The sequence below is a fragment of the Phalacrocorax carbo genome, chromosome 12 (genome assembly GCF_963921805.1).
Source record: "Phalacrocorax carbo chromosome 12, bPhaCar2.1, whole genome shotgun sequence".
Taxonomy (NCBI): Eukaryota; Metazoa; Chordata; class Aves; order Suliformes; family Phalacrocoracidae; genus Phalacrocorax; species Phalacrocorax carbo.
Window position 1 is genome coordinate 567,144 of NC_087524.1, and position 18,576 is coordinate 585,719.

The 18,576-nt window shown below is 46.9% G+C and overlaps 1 protein-coding gene across 1 annotated transcript in view; it reads left to right on the forward strand.

Annotated features, from left to right (window-relative positions):
- The window catches only part of PDLIM1 (PDZ and LIM domain 1), a 46,164-nt gene that overhangs the window by 9,432 nt on the left and 18,156 nt on the right, over positions 1–18,576 (forward strand). The window contains exons 2-3 of the mRNA XM_064463638.1: positions 3,051–3,202; positions 13,765–13,849. Of these exons, the coding sequence (XP_064319708.1) occupies positions 3,051–3,202; positions 13,765–13,849 (237 nt within the window). The remainder of the gene's footprint in view (positions 1–3,050; positions 3,203–13,764; positions 13,850–18,576) is intronic.

Sequence of the window (18,576 nt, forward strand, 5' to 3'; positions counted from 1 at the left end):
ACACCTGCCCCCGCTGCTCCCCATGAACCGGGGAGGGATGTGACAAAAATAAAAGCAGGAAAAGATCTTCCCAGTGGTAGCTCTCTGCTCCTCACTTAATAACAGACACTCCTTTTGCTTTCCTGACTTAACTGGCAGGTGAGCAAATCTTAAAAGCAGCATCGACAGTACTGAGCTAAGCCCAGACCTTACTGCAAGGGGGGAAGGGAATGTTATTTGTAGCTATTAATCATCCGACAAGGATGGGGGGTGGATTCCCTGCGGTACCATGTCCTTGTGCAGACATGTTTGCTATGAGCGATCCTGGCAGCGAGCGCAAGCTGGATGTGGTAGGGGAGTGGTCTGTGGAGGGTTGCATTTCAGGGCAAGTTATTTCCAGAACTTAAGAATCTGGATTTCAAAACGTGTCCTTTTGGCAAATACACTTACTGTCTTCATTACCATGCACCCTTGTGGCTTCCCCTTAAGGGAGAGGTTTGTACAGCACCTGAGTGGATGTAATCACCCTTGTGCTACCAGTGGCTCTTATCTGATGGAGAAAAGCACTCAAATTTCAAATTCCTCTGGAGTGGACACAGAAGGGGAATGTGACACTACAAGCGCTGAGACGTGCCTGCCCCTCTCTCATCCTGGTGGCTCTTGGGTTTCTTCAGGAGGCTTCAGTATTTCAGTGTCCCTGGCTGCTCCAGCTCAGCTGCTCCTTGTGGTATGGGATTATTTCTAGCAGCCTGCCACATGTTGTGTTGATTATCAGTCTTTAAATGCAAGCTGTACAGCTGGGCCTCCAGAAGTGTTCCAGTGGCGGTGTTAATCCACCACTATTCTTGACCTGTTGGCAGTCTTGTCTGATTGAAAATTAATCAAAGTAATAGTGTGCTGAGCTTGGTGCTCCTCACAGGGGTGAGTAATGTGCCCCTCTCCCTTCTTTGGTAGTGGGCACTGAGAAACCAAGTGATTTTGTTAAGGCCCAGTGACCACAAGAGGACCCACAACGTGTCTCCTGTGGGCTCCCTCTGGTGTAATGATGCCTTCAGGGATCTGTCTTGTGGTTTCTGAAGCAGCAGCTCCCTAATCGGGGGGGGGGGTGTCTGAGGGCCACTTCAGTACTCAAGATTTCTTCATGGCTGCTAGCTGTCCCTGCCACAGGTTTACATGAAGGCACTCTCACGGCAATGGGTGCAGTGGAGCAGCAGCAGGCTGCACTTGGTGGTCTTGCAAGCTGGAGCTTGGGAGGCAATGATACTTACATTTAAAGCAGATTTTCTCTATCCATCTGGTGGCTTGTCTGGTCTTTTCATTAGCACTTCCTCTGTCAGTTTGTAGACTGCTTACAGCATTAAAGTGATGAGCAGGTAGACAAGCACTAGTTGGTTGACTCATCTGAAGGTCTTTGGGTTAATGTTGAGTACCTTGGCCAACCCGGACATCAGCGATACACATCTGTGTCCTCCCCTTTTCCATTAAATACTGTCGTAGTAGAGAGATGAAGAAAGAAAGGCATCTTGCTGTTTTCCTTCTGGTTAGGGAGAATATCCCACTAGAGCTGTGAGGAGATGTGCAGAACAGCCTCAGTTTTGGCCGCGAGAAAGCAGTGATTGCGGCTAATGTGTGACACCTCTAGGAGGTGAACGTTTCCCTAGGGGGAATGATTTGCCATCCAATCCCACATTAGGAGGACTCTCTAAATCTTGTAAACAATGTTTATGTCTGACAGCTCTGCTGTGTTTGCTCAGCTGCTTCCCAGCATGCTGAAACCTAGCATGAATGTGTAGAATGAATACCAGTTGCAATGGACTCATGAACAAGGTGTGTCCCAGCTGCAGGGCATGTTTTAATCTGTACTCATGTCTGGGAGCAGTCCACCCTGCTCATTTCCTCTGCCTATTAAATAATTGATGAAAGCCCACAGTAATTGTTATGCCTGTTCCACAAAGTCATTAAAACTGCACAAAATCTTACATAGTATTTGCAAAGCCCCAAGCAAATGTGACGTTCTTCACCCTCCTCCCAGGCAATAATTTTGGCCCAAAGAGATGTCTCTTGTTAAGAGGACACCTCTTCAGCAGAAGTAGGGGGAAAAATGAATGAGCGGCTTAGCTGATTAGCTTGAAAATGCCAAGTTTTAGCTGGGACCTTCTTTTTTTTTTTTACTGGTGGCATTGCTCTGTAGTGTCTTCAGTCTGGGATCTCGGTGAAATTACCTGAGCTCTTTCCCGTCAGTCATTTCTCAGGCAGAACACAACACCTCTTCAGAGGTGTATCTGGGAATGAAAGCACCACGCATGGAGAGGGAAGGGACATGTGTGTGGCAGACTGTATCACGGTGAGCTGTGGTCAGGCTGGGGATGATGCTTCCACTTTTTCAGGAAGTATGGTCAGGTTGTGATTGAAAGGTGAATTTTCTGATGCTTGTCTCCCTCCCAGTCTGCTTGTTAGGTCAAACACTGCCTTGGGATTGTTCTCACAAAAGTCAGTGAGAGTCTGTTGCAGCTGTTCCTGGGCTAGAACAGATTAAAACTAAAGAAATAATCAAAAATCTTGAGCCCAAACCTTTCTTCCAAGGAATGAAGCAAATGAGATCGTGATGCAGAGGAAGGTGTTTGTGATTGGTGTTGACTGTATTGCGATGACTCTGATACTCTTCTCTGTCAGATGTTTTAAGAGGCTTCTTGGCTGTCTTCAGCACCTTCTGTTATGGAAAGTACTTCTCCGTCCAGCAAAGAACAGAGTTGCTTTCTGTATGTTCTTGCTCTCTAGCATGAAGCCAATTGCCTTGAGTGAAAGTACCATTTCTGTTATTTACCTGTTGTGTCCCCCAAGCTTCCATCTGTGGGTGCCAAAAGAGAATTCTGTCCCTAACTTTAATACTGAGAGTATCCAAGAGGCCCAGGTCCAGATAGCTTTCTGCTAGGAATTTACTTTAATTAGTTTTCACCTCCTTGCTTCCAGGTACCAGCAAGAGAAGTCTTAAGTGCTCCAACTGTATTTCAAATGTTGCTATGGAAAGCTGCTCCCTGGAAAGTCCATTCATTCTTTTTGTTTTCTCTTAGGTGACTCCAGGTAGCAAAGCTGCAATAGCCAACTTGTGTATAGGAGACCAGATCATAGCCATTGATGGAGTGAACACAGATGACATGACGCACCTTGAGGCACAGAACAAAATCAAGGGTTGCACAGATGAACTAACTCTGACAGTCAGCAGGTACCTCGCTGAATGAGACGAGACGGGGAGAGGGAGGGATGCGGGCTGGGCAGTTAGCTATGGTTTGGTTTGACAGCAGATTTCTCTGGTTGGTTTGGTTAGTTTGACCTTGTAGTGCTTTGTCTGGACAGGTGCTAGATTGCAAGAGGGAACTACATTTCAGCCTTTAATCCTAATGCTGCTTGCATTTGCTGCACTTTGACCTAATGGAAACAACTTCCCCAGTGAGAAATTATTCTGTGGCTCCTGACAGCAAGAAATCAAAGACAGGTCTTATGAAAACTTCACTCATAGCAGAGGAGGTACAGAGATGCCCTTTCTTCCTGTTGCACTAATTTACCGGTTAAAATATATGGTTGTGTGTTGTCCAAGCTATTAATTGCCTAGTTTTTGCCATACACAGACTCGGAAATGTTGTACATTTTGGAGCCTCTTGATCAAACAGCACTGACAGTGCTAAACAGTGACGACCCTGACTAAATCAAAGTGCCTCTCAGGCATCACTGTCTCATGAGTCCGGAAAAAAAATAAAGGAAGGCAACAGCTGAGCCACAGTCTGTGTCATCAGTGTAGAGCTTCAGCCTTCCCACTGTCTCGAGCTGCAAAGCAATGGACAGCTTCGTTCCTTGCCCCAGCTGTGCTTTGCTCTTGGGCTATCTTTGTACAGAGAAGAAATGGAGCCTGAGAAGGCAAGGGTCTGCTTTGCACTGACCCATTGCTGCTTAAAAGTACTGGAGTCTATTTTTTTGGGGTGCTGGAAGTTTAGCTGCCGCCTTGGTTTGAATTGCAGCCATGGATGCCAACACTTCCTGAAGTCAGATGGTAGGCACATCATGGCGTTTCTGGTTGCTCTGGAGTGAGTTTTTCCTACAGCCGCCTTCCCCCGGAGCAATCGTACATCAGCTTCATGGCAGATGCAGGGGAAGTGCTTGCAGAAGGAGTGCAAAAGCATGCCTTAAATGACACAGTAGTTAGTTGTTCAGGACTTTTCTGTGATTTTTACTGTAGCTTGGATAATACCGGGAGGTCAGCAGGCATTTCCCAGTTCAGGAAGAAGTGATGGGTCTTGGCCAAAAAACGCCTGACAATTCACTGAGGAAGATCACAGAGGGAAGAATGGAGCACAGTGCAGGCAGTGTGAATGGGTGGTAAGCATTGCAGCAGCCTGTTAGCCCCAGAATTTCTCATACTGGCCTGTAACTTGGCAGGCTGTAATCTTTCTGCAAAGGAGTGCTCCGTTTCCCCTCCAAAATATCTGGCTGCTTGACTTAGCAAACCAGTGCCATGTGGTTCTGGCTGGGATGGAGGAGGGGAGGCAAGGGCTCCTTCAGCCTGCGGGCAAGCTTACTCTTACAGATCATTGAGTCTGTAAAATGTGTTTGCTAATGTTAATTACAAAGTCGTTAGCTTTATAACTACCCCATGCATTTTTCATCCGCCTTTCATGTGGAAGCTGCCCAGGATGATATTTGTAGCTGGATGTGCCCCAGCCATGCAGGGGCTTTGAGTTAGCACAGCCCAACTCTTTTTCAAGACCCCCTTTCAAGGGGTAGCATAAGCATGTGTTGGATGCTTCTGCTGCTGTACTGGTCAATGAGTACTGCTGACAAAATGGCCAAGAGTGTCAAGACCGCAAGTGAAAAGCAGTGATCTAACTACTTATCCACTTTAGGGTTTGATATTACTACCCATTGCTCTATGTAACATCCATTTTAGATGATTCTAGGGGACTTCAAGTCTTTGGTCCTCTTCCTTCTTTGGGAGTGAAGTTCTGCTTAGGGAAGAATTGCTTACTTGTTTGGAGATTTGGTAGCTGCTAGAGATATGTTTGTATCGGGGAATATGGTACGGCATATGATACTCTTAATGCCAAAAGACAGTCGTGCCTATCATGTGGTCTTTCCTGGTTGTACTGGGTTGAGAATATTTTATCCCTAGCATCCAGTTGTCTCCTTCTGGGCCCCCATAACTGTGTTGTCCCAAACGCAGTCGGACTCAGTGGTCAGAAAAGTAGTGTAGTCTTTGTTGCTGAGGCTGGAGCCCTTCTTTACTTTGCAGTTTAAGGCCAAGACCTTAAAATGGTAGATCTTGAGAGGAAGCCTTGAGGGATTACAGAGAAGGCATTTTGTATCAGTTGGAGCCCATGTTTCATCTTCCTGTTCAACTTAGAGTAGAGGAAATGGGTGAGGACGGCAGACTATGGGTCAGTGGTCAGCCCTCCTCCATGAAGGGAAGAGCATTACTATCAAGGCGGAAAATGAGTGCCGCCTGGCCAAGTGGTGTGGCCTGGGCTTCCTGAACCGTGGTGGGCCGAACTCTGTCGGTGAGGCTTGACCTTATAGTCAGTCAGGAAGGCTGACAATACAATTGGGTCAGAGCTGGAAGCTTTTTCGGTGTTGAAGTGGCTCTGTAACTAGTTGGCGGAGTATAAAAAGGCAAGTATACCATTTGCACTTCAGCACCACCAGCTCTTGGGCCTGGTCACCGTGCTCGCCAGTCATAGCTTGTTGGCTGAATCAGTTGTACAAAGTGGTCGTGCTGGCATGGACAAGTGGTCTGAGCGGGCAGCAGCTCCGCGGGCCGGGGCATCACATACAGGCAGTGCTGCGGGTGTGCCCAGCCGCAGCAGCTGTTCTGGAGTGGGAGTCCAGTCCTCCTTTTCTGCTCACCGTCACAGACGTGTCTTGTGAAAGCATAAATCTGTAGTGATTTTTCATTTAATACCTGGTGAATTTTAAATGACTACTCATTTAAATGATTTCATGTGCAAAATGCTCTCTGACCTGCGTTCAGGCTGGCGGCAGGGTCGTGCCAGGAGTGATTTTACAGACATGGGTCTGAGGTCACATCAGACATTTCAGTTCCACCAAAGCGTCAACACTTTGTGACAGTGGAGACTTCGTTTGTGACTGTGCTGTGAATGCTAAAGGTGCACATGGGTTCAAGAGGAGGCGGGATGAATGAATGGAAGACAAATCTATACAGGGTGTTATATACCATGGCAGAATCTCTGGGGCAGAAAGCCCTGAAGCTGCAAGCAGCTGCAGGCTGGGAGAGTGTTTCAGCTTGTGCTCTTCTGCGGACCAAAACAAACTATATACGTGTGTGGTTTTCATCTATGCAACCTTCTTCTCTTCTAATGGTAGCTGAGCAGTTAAAATGTCTTCATGGTTGGCTGTACTAACAGTTATTTAAGATAAGCGTAAATGTAGAGAACTGAAAGGACTTAAACACTTCTGGTAAAGGAAATGCTGTTTGCACTGTGTACTTGATTGTGAATATCAACAGCATTCCGATGTTTCCTGTTTTGGTATTTTCCTTAACGATGGTAACAGTCCAAAAATATTTCGGATCAGACTGTAGGCAGGAAATCTAGTCTAACACATGTCACTGTTAAAAATGGATCAAATTACGAGCTGAAGAAAACACGCCTCGTCTGCTTTTTCACCCGAAGGTGCAAATCTGTTCATTTTCTAGGATTTAAAACCAGCCACAAACTGCTTTCTCTGAAAATGCTTTTCTAAGCGGCACTGCCAGGTGCTTTGGTCTTTGACATGTGAACAGAGTTGGAAACGTCTGTTTTCTGCCTCGAAAATGGATGTTTAACAATGTTGGCGAATACACCAAATTCCTGCTGAATGTAGTGTGTCTAGCAGCTCACCACTCTTCTGAGCCTGTGTTTGTCCATTCATTTTGCTTTTTGTTTCAGGCTAGCGAGTGCTTTTAGAAATGTAGTGCCCAAGAAACCAAAGTAAAGGTTCCGTTATTGCCTTCAGCGGTGTAAAATGAAGCTTAGCACCATGGTTTTGTATGGTATGCGCAGAAAGACTGACGCTACAGCAGACCGTGGACTTTGGTCAACTCAAAACCACCTGGTTGCGAAACTGAGAAATTTCACAGGTGGAGTTTTAAGCCTCTCCCATTCACAGGAAAAAGGAAGTTTTGGATCTTGAGCCTCCGAGAAGATCTGCTCTTCCCTCCCCCTCCCCGCGCCCCCCTCAACTAGTGTGTGTACATCACAGCACTGACAGTCTAGGGACGAGTAACGCCTCCCACCAGGCTGCGCCCCCCCCAAGCACACCTCTGATTTTCTTTAATGGGGGTAAGCAGCGAGACAAGTCCAACAGACTGGAGAAAGTTATCAGCTTCCTTTGGAAACTTTGTGTTTTGGGAAAGACACTTGCTCTGACAAAGAGTACTCAGAGAAGCGAAGGCTGGAGAGAAACAAGTTCTCCTACCACAAAATTCACCCGATAGCCAAAAGATCGAGGCATCGCTGCCGCCACTGGGAATGCTCATGATGAATTTACGCACAAGTCTGTGTAGCTGGAGCTGCAGATGCACAAAAGCAGGCAAATGTTCACTGTATGTTATGTACAAAACCAGGCAAATGCTCATTGCACCATGGGTGAAAATTGTTTCTGAACCAAATGGCTCTTTGCCTGCGGTTGTAGTCATCAAATGGGTGGTAGAGCTGTGCTCATACATAGCCATGAACAACTCAAAGGTAAAGTGTGTATTTATCGGGGTTTTTAACAAAAAAGAAGTGTTCCTACAGAGAGCCTGCCCTTGCCTCTGTGCCTGGAGGCAGGTTGTGTGGGTGGTAAATAAAAGAAGAATATTTGTGAAAAGGGATTTCAAACATGTAATCTCTTGTTCTGCTGCTACTGTCCTTTTCTTCAAATGTCAAGCTGCTTTTCTGCAGCTCTGCTGCCATCATATACTGTATTAACGCATCTTTTTGTTTGCAAAAGTCCTTTACTATGCTAAAAATGATGCCAAGGAATGAAGCTATGTATTTGTTCTTTGAAAAGTGCTAGGATCAGGGAAGTCAGATCTGCTACCAGCACATGTGAAATATGCTATCAGAAAGGACGGTGTGTAGGTGCTTATGATGAAAAAGAGAGCATGTGTTTGATGTCATCCGCATTTTATTTGGAAGGTTCAGTTGCACTCTTGCTCCACGTGCTCCCAGGTCTCAACCGTGGGGACTAGCTGCAAAAAGCCACAATAGGCTCGAATTTGTGTTCTAGGAAGTCGGTGGAATCTGTTGACTCATTTAGGTTTGCTTTTTGCTTCCCTGCCAACAAGAGTTTTCCAGCTCTGTCATCTTACTAATAATTCTTTTGGCCCTGGGAAAAGCCTGATGCTCTGCCTGCAGCTATATAAGGGCATGCAGATTGCCTGGCCCTCCATGTCAGCTCACAACCTCTCCGTGGCTGGTGTGGTGCTCCCCAGACCTCCTGGGTACGTGCCAGAAGCTTTTACTAATGATTGGCACGTTCCAAGTAATTTTGGCAAGTCAAGCCTGGCATTTGTCATGTTTTTACAACCTCTTTGGTGAGGCTGTTAGTTGAGTAATTAACTCTGTGTCTGGCTGGTGGAAGAGCAATGTGAGTCGGAGCAGTTGGGTGTGTTTTAGCCTTCAAAGCTCTGCAGTGAAACTGCTCGTGATGCACCTCTTGCTGCTTCTGTGTGGCCAGAGTTGCCCTTTTGTTTTCCGTGGTTGTGCGAAGAGACACCTGAAATGCAAGGAGCAGAGGGCCATGCGTGAAGGAATTACTCTGGGGCCTCTTGTCGTGAGGAAGTTGTGACTAGCATTGCTGTTTGAGTTGGCAATGGGCCGCATGCGGCCCAAGTGCAGTTCTGCTTGCCGAAATCGCATGTCCATTAACGGATGGCTACTAAGAGCGACAGCTCGTGCTTAAATCAGGGGCACGTGCTTTGCAGCTATTGTAGCTAAAAGGCTGAAGGTACCTTTCTGGTAGTCTGAAAGCTCCTGTAGTTAGTCTCTAAACATTACTAAAATGTCTAAGACTCTGGGGAGGGTTGAAAGAGGAATTCTTTAGGTCTTTCATTGTTTTTTAGCTCGCAAACGTTGTGTTGCGCAGGAACTTTTCCATCTTTGTGGGTTTAGTTGCTACTTTGGTATCTTAGTCGTGTCCATCCCAGTGTTTGAAATGGGAATGTAAATGTGCCTCTCTGCTTTACACAACTTATTTACGCAGTTCCTGGCACACAAGATTAGACCCTTGTCACGGTTTTAGCTGGGACAGAGTTAATTTTCTTCACTGCAGCTGGCACAGTGCTGTGCTTTGAACTTAGCATGAAAACAACGCTGAGATAACACACCGATGTTTTGGCTGTTGCTGGGTAGGGCTTGTACTAGTCAAGGGCTTTTCCAGCTTCCCAGGCTCTGCCAGGGGCACAAGAAGCCAGGAGGGGGCACAGCTAAGAGAGGGGATTCAAACTGGCCAAAGGGATATTCCATATCATGTAACGTCATGCCCAGTACGTTAACTGGGAGGGGCTGGCCGGGGGAGGGAGGCAGCAATCGCAGCTCAGGGACCGGCAGCGCCGGTCGGCGGGTGGTGAGCAGCTGTATCGCCTGTGTTTGTTTTTTTCCTTTTCAATTTTCTTATATTATCATTACTGTTATTATTATCATAATCATTATTATTATTATTATTTTATTGTAATTATTAAACTGTGCTTATCTCAACCCACAAGTTCTTTTGCTCTTCCGATTCTCTCCCCCGTCCCACGGGGTGGGGGGAGTGAGCGAGCGAGCTGTTGAGTGGTGTTTATTTGCCAACTGAGGCTGAACCATGACAACCCTCATTTTCCAGCTCCAAATTTTCCCTTGAAGCTATGGTCCAGCTCCGCACGCAAAGCATTGATAGCAAAATCTAGGCTTTTTGTGAACATGGTGTAATATAAACATTACGCCAAGCTTCTTGAAAAATGTTGTATTTCATAAATAGCTCTCCAGGTTCCTGCCTTGACTTGCATGGAGTTTCCTTCCTCCCTTTCCTTCCAATACCTCCCCATCCAAACTGGCATCAGAGAAGTTACTTTCTGATCTTGGGTCTTGGTTTCTGCCTGGATGAAACCGCAAATGCGTGGCTCATTCCCTGGCCCTGGCTGCTTTCTCTCCTGTAGTAAGGAAACAGCATGGAAATGTAAACTGCTAATGTGACAGAGTTTGTATAGCCACATGCCTGCAATTAATTTGCCTGGCACTTTTTCCCAGGCTTGTTCGAGTGTCATGGTTTTGTCTTCTCTTTCTGTGCTGTTTGAGCGTTGCTCTCTGCTGGAGTCTCATTTGAAAGGATATGCATTAGAAACTCTATTCTAAAATAAATATTCATCAATTTAAGCAGGAGTCTCGGAGATCCTGCGGGGCCGACGAAGCCTGCTGGCTTTCGCTGAAGACGGGGTGTGATTGTCCAGCAGGCTGTTGGACATCTAGCCCCACCACCGGTGGAGAGGCAGGTCTGGCAGCTCTGCTAGTGTGGCCGTGCTCCGTGGCAGGGGTACAGCCTTACCGAGGGAAGCATGGAGGTGATTTTGTAGCTGGGGGTCCTCTCTCCAAAATTTGGAAAAAAATCCCCCAGAAAGCCACTACAACCCTACCCGTAGCAGCCTGCTGTGAGCTGAAGGCACCTTTGCCAAGGCTGGGTTTGAGCTATCTACTCTGATGCTTCATAGAAATAAGGCATGAAAACATATAGATGAGATACAACCGTGATGAGTCTAACCAATCCACACTACTGTCTGTGCCTTTTGCCCACACTTCCCAGCCTTTCAGAAACTTTTAGGTGCTGTTTTTCTTTCCCTTGCCCCCCTTCCACGAAAGCGCAGGCAGTGACGGCAGGAGCAGAGCCAGGAAAGCCTCGCCGCGAGCTGGGACCGTGGCAAGCCCAGCGATGACCGGGGGGCTGTGGGCTCCGCGGGCGGTGCGGTGGGACGGGCACGCACCCTGGAAGCCCTGCGAGGCAAAGCCAGGGAGAGCAAAGCTGTCTCCTCTTTGCAGCGTTGCTGGGGCCATAAATGGGCTGCTGAGAGTGGCCGAAGGGCTTTGCTGCAGCTGTCGTGAAGACAAAGGGGAGCTTTATCCTCCCCGGCCTAGAGGGCCGACCGCGCGGGCTATTTAACCTTTCTGTTTGGATAACTTAAACTGGATTGTAAGTAAAGCCTGGAGTGACCTTGCCGCTTCCATTTATATCCAATGATGGATCAGAATGGCAGCAGACTGGGAAACAAACTCGTGCTTTTTGCCTTGCTGATAAATAAGGGAGAAAAATCTGGTCAAAAAAACCCCATTGGCCACCGTAGCTGGCTACAGCAGCGTCCCCTACAGTGAGGACCAACGTGCTGTGTCACCTCAAATGCACTGAGTGAGGGACAGCGGGACGAAAGCGAGTGCCCGGGGTGGGAGGAAGTTTCTGTTCTCCATTTGTATATTGGCCTGCTCTAGGCTTAGATTTGCAGTCTGAATAAGGCCTGTTGGAGCTTCTGAAATCTGATGATATTAAGCTGCTGCAAACAAAAATTTTGCCTCAGAAGCACTTAGATCAGTGAGAATTGGCACGGGGATGCCTCATGCTAGAAATCAGCTGAAGTGTTAAATGCTTTCTGAACTGTTCTTTCATGGCTAGCCAATGTCCACTTGCTTAGAGCCGGGCTGGCAGGGTATTTGATTTCCATATACTTTGCTGTGTCCTGTTTTTCCAGAGGAGATGAAATTTGGTCACACGTGATCTCCAAACACTTCTAAGAACTAAGTCTTTTCATCGGTCAATGGGTTGTTCCTTCTACAGTCTTCAAGTGCAAACTACAGCCATCCTAGCGATGTCTGTGACGCTGCCAGGCTTGATAGCTGTAATCTGGATAAAATCACTGGTTCATCATGCACCTTAAAGTGCGGGTTGCCAGAAGCAAGGAGGGAACGGTTGTTTTATACTCACTTGGGGTAGGTTGTGTATCCAGTAACAGCAGCTCCTGAGACAAGGAAATAATCAGCCTGGCATAGATCTGATGCCATGCGGCTGTTGCATTTGTATTTGCTAGTCTGTGCGTGCCCCACCTTGCCAGGCACCACGATTTGGGTGACGCAGGTTGTAGGTATCGGCACTGCAGCGGAGCCTGCGGGGTGCGATAGCCTGGGGTCAAAGGTTTGCTGTAACTGAACACCTGTAAAGGATGATGTCTGTGACCTGTGTTTTTGTACTTTCCTGTGAAAGGAGGTACAGCACAGCAGGCTTCAGGCTTCTTCTGTGTAAGGTCCGGAGTGCAGCAGATGCAATGGCAGGTCAATAAGATTTCTACTCTTCCCTGAGTGAGAATGCTGCCTCCCGTTCTCCTCCCACTGAGCTACCCTCTGGGTGTAAGTCGTAAAGTACTATTTATGCAGCAAACATCTGTGATATACATGTGCATCACAGTTAAGTCTGGGCTGTTGAAAAAATGTCCTGACATTGGAGGGCTTTTAAAGGAATGGTATAGACCAGGTTGAATTTATTGTGCATACCTCTATACCCTGTTTCTCTATCCTTGTCAGTTTTATAAGCCTGTTTTATTTAAAGTCTCTTTCTAGTTATCCAGTTAATTCTCAGTGGAAGCATTCCTGGTTTGCTAACTAAGTACTTAAATTGTAGCTGGCCCTGGGATCCACAAATATCTGGGAAGTACATCCATCTTCAGTTGCGTATTCTACAAAGGGCTCCTGTCAAAACAGGACATGGTTTTCAAAACTCATCCTAAGAGTTTTTCAGGCATCTGGTTGATGCATTATGCAATGTTTAGCGTTAAACAGCAGTTTTCATTCAGGACTACTGCAGTCACTCTTTCCCTACTATTAAAAAGTTTGGGAAAAGTGACATCGTTTAGTCCATCTGAGGTGCTAACTACTGTCTGTGCCTCTGACAAATGTAGGTAGCATGTTTCCCGTAAAGTATCTCAAGCAAATCTAAGCACTCTACTTCTTCCTCACTGCTTGTTTGTCTGTTGTTCTTTGGGACATAGCAAAACTCCAGAACGATGGTGGTAAAAGAGGTTGGTTTTGGTCACAGATCTTGACTTGTGTTTCAGGCTTCTCTGAGTAACTGGGTCAGACCACAGAGCAGCAAAGGTTATGCAGACTTTCTCTTGGATACGTTATGTCATCTCAGTTCTTACTCCCATTGCAGCCTTGGACCCTTCCCCTCACACCCCCCCCCCCCAATTCCCAAAAGCTTCTGTTTGTTCAGTATGGACACCGCTGTATAAATAAGAAAATTACAGAGGCTCAAACCAAAAAATATTTATAGCTTTCCAAGGCAGCACAATTTCAAGAGCAACATATTGTCTGTATAGTCAATACAGAAAAGAATCGTTCCTCTTCCTGGCTACCCACAGAAGCTGAAACACACAGTCTGAATTGTCCCACTTAATTACAGGATCTGCATCTAAGGGACATCTGCAGCTTCTGCTGTTTGGGTGACCCCCAACTCTACTGCCTGGGTTGGAGCCCGTGCTGCTTGTGTTGCCAGCGGAGCCCCAAAGAATAAGCCAGGACAGTCGCTGCTGAGATACTGTCTTTCTCCAAGGACCTCATACAGCATAACTAAGTCATCCAAGTTATGTGCCTAAAATGAGGCTGTCTAGCTTTCTCCTGATGTGAATAGTGCTATGTACAAAAGGCTAGGGAAATGTTTTCTGGTGAAGAACCTCAAGTTTTTAATGGCAGTAATGATACTCAGCTGAAAGTAGATTAACTATTAAAAATCTGTGTGTTGCAGAACGGAGTCAAAAGTCTGGTCACCACTTGTAAACGAGGAGGGAAAGACGCATCCTTATAAGATGAATCTGGCCTCTCAGCCGCAGGTAAGTGATGGAGTGCCTGCATGCTTTTGCTCCCGCTTACTCCTGTCCGACTTTGGAGCGGTTTCTGGCCTGATCCTCCAAGGAGCTGAGCGTGTGTCGCTCCGTTGGTAGCACTGGGGATAGTGCGTGCCCCACACCTCCTAGAAACCACGTGGACCTTGGAAGCCTTCAGAGACAGGCTCCTTCCCTCGAGGGAAGCCTACTGCTGCGGAGAGCTAGTCGGATCCCTTGCCAGGGGTAAGCTGCTTGGATCAGAGGCGTCGTCTCCTGTCATCTGCATGCTCGCACTCACCGTAGGGCACAGAAGGCACTGCAGAGGTGTGGCTCAATAAATCATCGGTACCGTTGCTAAGCCTGTTGATTTTCGTGGCTAAGAGAGGAGGAAAATGGTTCATTCTTAGCGTTTTCTGTTGGGGAGTTTTGTTGTTTTGTCTTTTACTAGCAGTCTAGCTGTGAAGAAAGTGGAAGAGAAACACACCAGCCTTTTATATTTTCATCTGTGGGACAGATCTTGCAGCCTCTGTCTAGGAGGTTTTGTAACCTTTTGGCAGCCTTGCTTCATTGGTCTGCTGCCTCTGTCAAGTAAATGTGGTAATAACAATGACCTGTGCAAGGATATTGCCTTTGCTAGGTTTAGAGGATTGCACTGCACAAATCAACAATAACTGCGCTAAAATCAGTCGCATGTCTCCAATTTTGGATTTTCACTGGGCAGTGACATGGATTCTGGCCCTAGCACACATCCCGTGAGAGCGTTTCTAGCAAAATGAGATAAAACTAGCTTGACTCTGCAAGTGATTAAGTGCTAATATGTGTGTTTGGATTGGAAAGGACCTGAATCTAAAGTAGCACATGTGCAGCAACAGTCTGCCCACACCTTGGCCTGGGATCTGTCCGTGTTCCCTCTCGTGCCAAGCTGCTGTGTGTTGCTTGGCTTGAGAAAACAACGCGACACTCTCTAGGTATGTCCTAGCTCAGCCAAGGCACAGCGTGAGACCGAGCCGTTCGGGCGGGGGCCGTGCCGTGACACCTGCCTGTGGCACTGCTGCGCTGAGACCCGGTCTGTGCCTGAGCTGCCTGAGCTCTGGAGACGTGCTGCTGCGAGCCTTGCGCCCTGGGGGCTATCCCTTGCTGGGGAGGGGGCAGAGTGTGCGCTGAGGCTTTGCTGCAGGGCTGCAGAGGGCTGTTGTTTAATTCAGTAGGGGGCCTGATTGTGGAGCCCAAGTCCCTAACCCAGCCATTAACTGGCGTTCAGCTGAATGCCCCAGAATTAAACACAGGGCACTGCACGTGCCAGACAGGACTTTAACATAGCTCACTAGGCTCAGTTAGCCACAGCAAGAAACCTGCGGCTGCAGCCCCCCGTCACTAGCCACACTTTACCCCCCAGCCCAGCCTGGGAGACTGAACAGATGAACACTGATGCCACCTCTTACTTAAACTCATTTGCTCTGGCAGTTTTAACCCTGAACAACTGCTCTCCTTTAATCAGCTGCCCTCCGGGTGGAGCATTTGCCCCTAAGTCAGCCCTGGACTGTTTCAGGGAGCCTCCTGCAACTCACTAAGAAACGTGGGTGAGAGGGGCTAACCTTAACTCTAGTCTTTGACTTACAAGTAATGTCTTGCTTTCTAAAATCCAAGTAAAGGGCATCACAACGTTCAGACTGTGCAGGATTCAGCAATAATTCTGGAGGTGGAGCACATCCCTTCCTAAACCCTAACCTTAGCCCTAGCCCTGCCTCTGGCTCTGGCCATTGCATAGATGTCCCTATGCTGCCGCTTTGCAAGTGCGGCACAACTGCATTTGTTGATACCAACATGTAACTGACTTCAGCAGGAGAATTGTTAAGAAACCAACTGTGGAGAGATTCACGTTACAAATCTTACCTCTGAGCAGTGATCCCTGTCTTAATCTTGCGCTAGGAACCAGCTGTTGCTGAAAAATTAGGCTTTGACCCCTTGTGATGGCTGATACTAGAAGGGCTTTATTTCCTGGTGTAAAAGGGACGTTCACGCTCTCACAGAAGTCTTGCCTTTCTTCTTCCCTTCCTTAAAATGAAGAAATGAAGCCAATTAAGACATTTGAAGTGGCCTATGTGAGTGGCGCTTGCTGTTTTTCAGAGCATGGGACTTTCCTTTAAAGGGCTTTGCCCGCTTGCCTGTTCAGGCAGAGGAATTTAGCAGCATCAGGGAAGATGTAGGGTTCATGTCTCCAAACCACAAGCTCCCATAACCCTTCCAGCTTAACATCCTAGTTCACCGTGCCAAGGAAAAGTGTCACAAACACCAAGTTTTAAGGTGTGCGTTTGTTTGGGTTTTTGTTTTGGGTTTTGATTTTTCTTTAATACACACCCGTTTCCTTTTTCAGTAGCTGACTGCAGCAGGAGAGGTTTGTGGCGAGGTCTGTCTGCTTGGAGCGTGGTGCCAGCGAAGCGTGCTGGCTCCTGCCAGAGCCTTGGCAAGTATCGGCCAAGTCACTCTGGGGCTGCGTCTTTGCAGCATCACTGGCGATTTCAGCCAGGCCTGCTGCAAATCAGCAGCAGCGCGGCGCAGAAGGCGCTGTGCGTGTGTACGCTAGCGTGGCAAACTGCTGTGGATTTTACCACAAAGATGCTGATCTCATTTTTCCAACAGGACTGGTACAAGTTGTGATTAGAGCCCAGTCTTCGAAGGCAGCGCTGTCTGAGCTGCTCAGGTTTTTTTTAACTCGCTCGCCAGTGAATACAATATATTTGCTTTCCTTGGCAACAGTCTCGCTCAGAACACTTATTAATTCACTTACCAAAGCAAACAGGACATACTGCGTCCTAATCCAGGGTCCTCTGAAGATGTTTTGGGCTGGCTTTGCGCACAGCCCTTTGAGCACAGAAATAGAATCATACTTGTAAATAGACTTACCTCAGGGTCAGAAAGTATGCGTTCCAACATTTGCTGTAGAAATTGGATTGCAATTATTCAAATAAGTTTCCACCTTTCTTAAAATTAGGTAGTTTGATGTTGCCTCTCCTACCTTCAATATCTTAACTGAAGTGTTTCACAACACTTGAGTACCTTCTTTTCCTTTTCCCATTTTATTGGTGCAGTTAAATAACTAGATCTTTGCAAAAGATATTGCAAGAGAAATTGATTTTCATTTTGTCTCAAGAAGTGTATGAATGTCTCTATATTTTAAGATCACTGCTTACACATTTTTTTACCCCATTTGAAATAGACTTTTTATTTACCTCTGTAATCCTTTTGGAGGCTGATACTTGGTGAAATGCTGCATCGTCCTGCAGATGTATTTTCCCTTACTTGGAATGCAAGTTCAAGATATTTTTATGTGCCTTTGGAAAATAAAAAGGCATTCCACAACCTCCCATGCATTGCTCAAAGTCCTGAAGCCCAAGACTGACTTCATTGTGTAAGCTGACCTTTGCCCATGAAAGAGCTACAGCTTTATTATTATTTCATTACCATTATCTTTATCCTTCTAAATTTAATTTAAACCGAGGCAAGAGTGATGACAAAATCACATTTCATCAAAAGGTGCAGCAGCTTGTCGGTGGTGATGGCTCAGCAGCTGAGCCAGCTTCGTTTTGGCTATGACCATGGCAACATTAAGGGTAGGAAATGACAGAGTCGTCTTAGTATATTTATTCAATTATTTCACTTGCACTTCTCACCCAGATCCTAAGGGTGATCACTCGGTGTTATTTTCCCATCAAGAGCTTTTCCTCACCACAGTGGGACAGATTAAAATAACATGTCTGCCTCTCCCATCTGCTTAACTTTTCCTGAGAAAAGTGATCACAGCAAGACAGAACAAGTCACTTGGTGACTAAGGCAATTCTAATGCTTACGACACTGACCAGAGACCAGCATGGCTTTTAGACTCTGCCATGCTCTCTGGTGACCTTGGGCCAGGCCTGAAGCTCTGGACCCATGCGCTGGTGTGCGTGGCTGTATTGTCTCGTGCTCAAATGAACAGTAAAGCTCTTTATCCCTCAGACTGTGCTGCGTCTTGTCAGAGCTGGGCTCTGTGGGGGAAGGTTTGTCTTTCCCCCACCCCGTATTTGTGGGACACTGAGGTCAATGGGACCTAGGTCTCTGAGCTGAGTGAGCTCATGTGTGGAATGAGCTAAAAGAGACCAGCTTTGAGGGCGGTCCACAGCAGGACTGTCCAAAAAAGCTTGTCTAGCTCCCTGAAGGCCACATACCCCATTTGCATCGAGGCACAAGTATTAATGTCACTCCTCAAGAATGTCAGTTAAAACTCTTGGTTTGAGGTGGATAGCTCGGCTCTTCTTAACCACAGAAGATACGGACTTTCAAACATGAGGATGTTTTGTATTGTTTTTAATGAGAAATTACCTCCCCACGCGTAGCCAGGGGAGCTCTGGAGGTGAATTATGGTATTTGTGGGATGATGATGATAAACAGCCACTTCGGTCTTCCCAAGATTTCTTGAGAAAAGTGCCTGCCCTGTCCTCCTCATCCTCGCAGGGTGATGTCATTGTTTGTCTTGTGTATTTTGTCTCCTTGGATATGGTGGAGGCAGGGGCTATAGAAACTGGGTGTGTGTCTGGCTTGGCCTTTGATAAGGCCATGCGTGTGTGGGCAATGCATGAAGCAATAGGTATATAAAGTAACACCATTGCATTTCAGATGAGGGAACTGCACTAGCGTATCACGACCTGCTGCTTTTGGTTAAGAGGCGTTACCACATGGATGTGGAATGTGTCGGG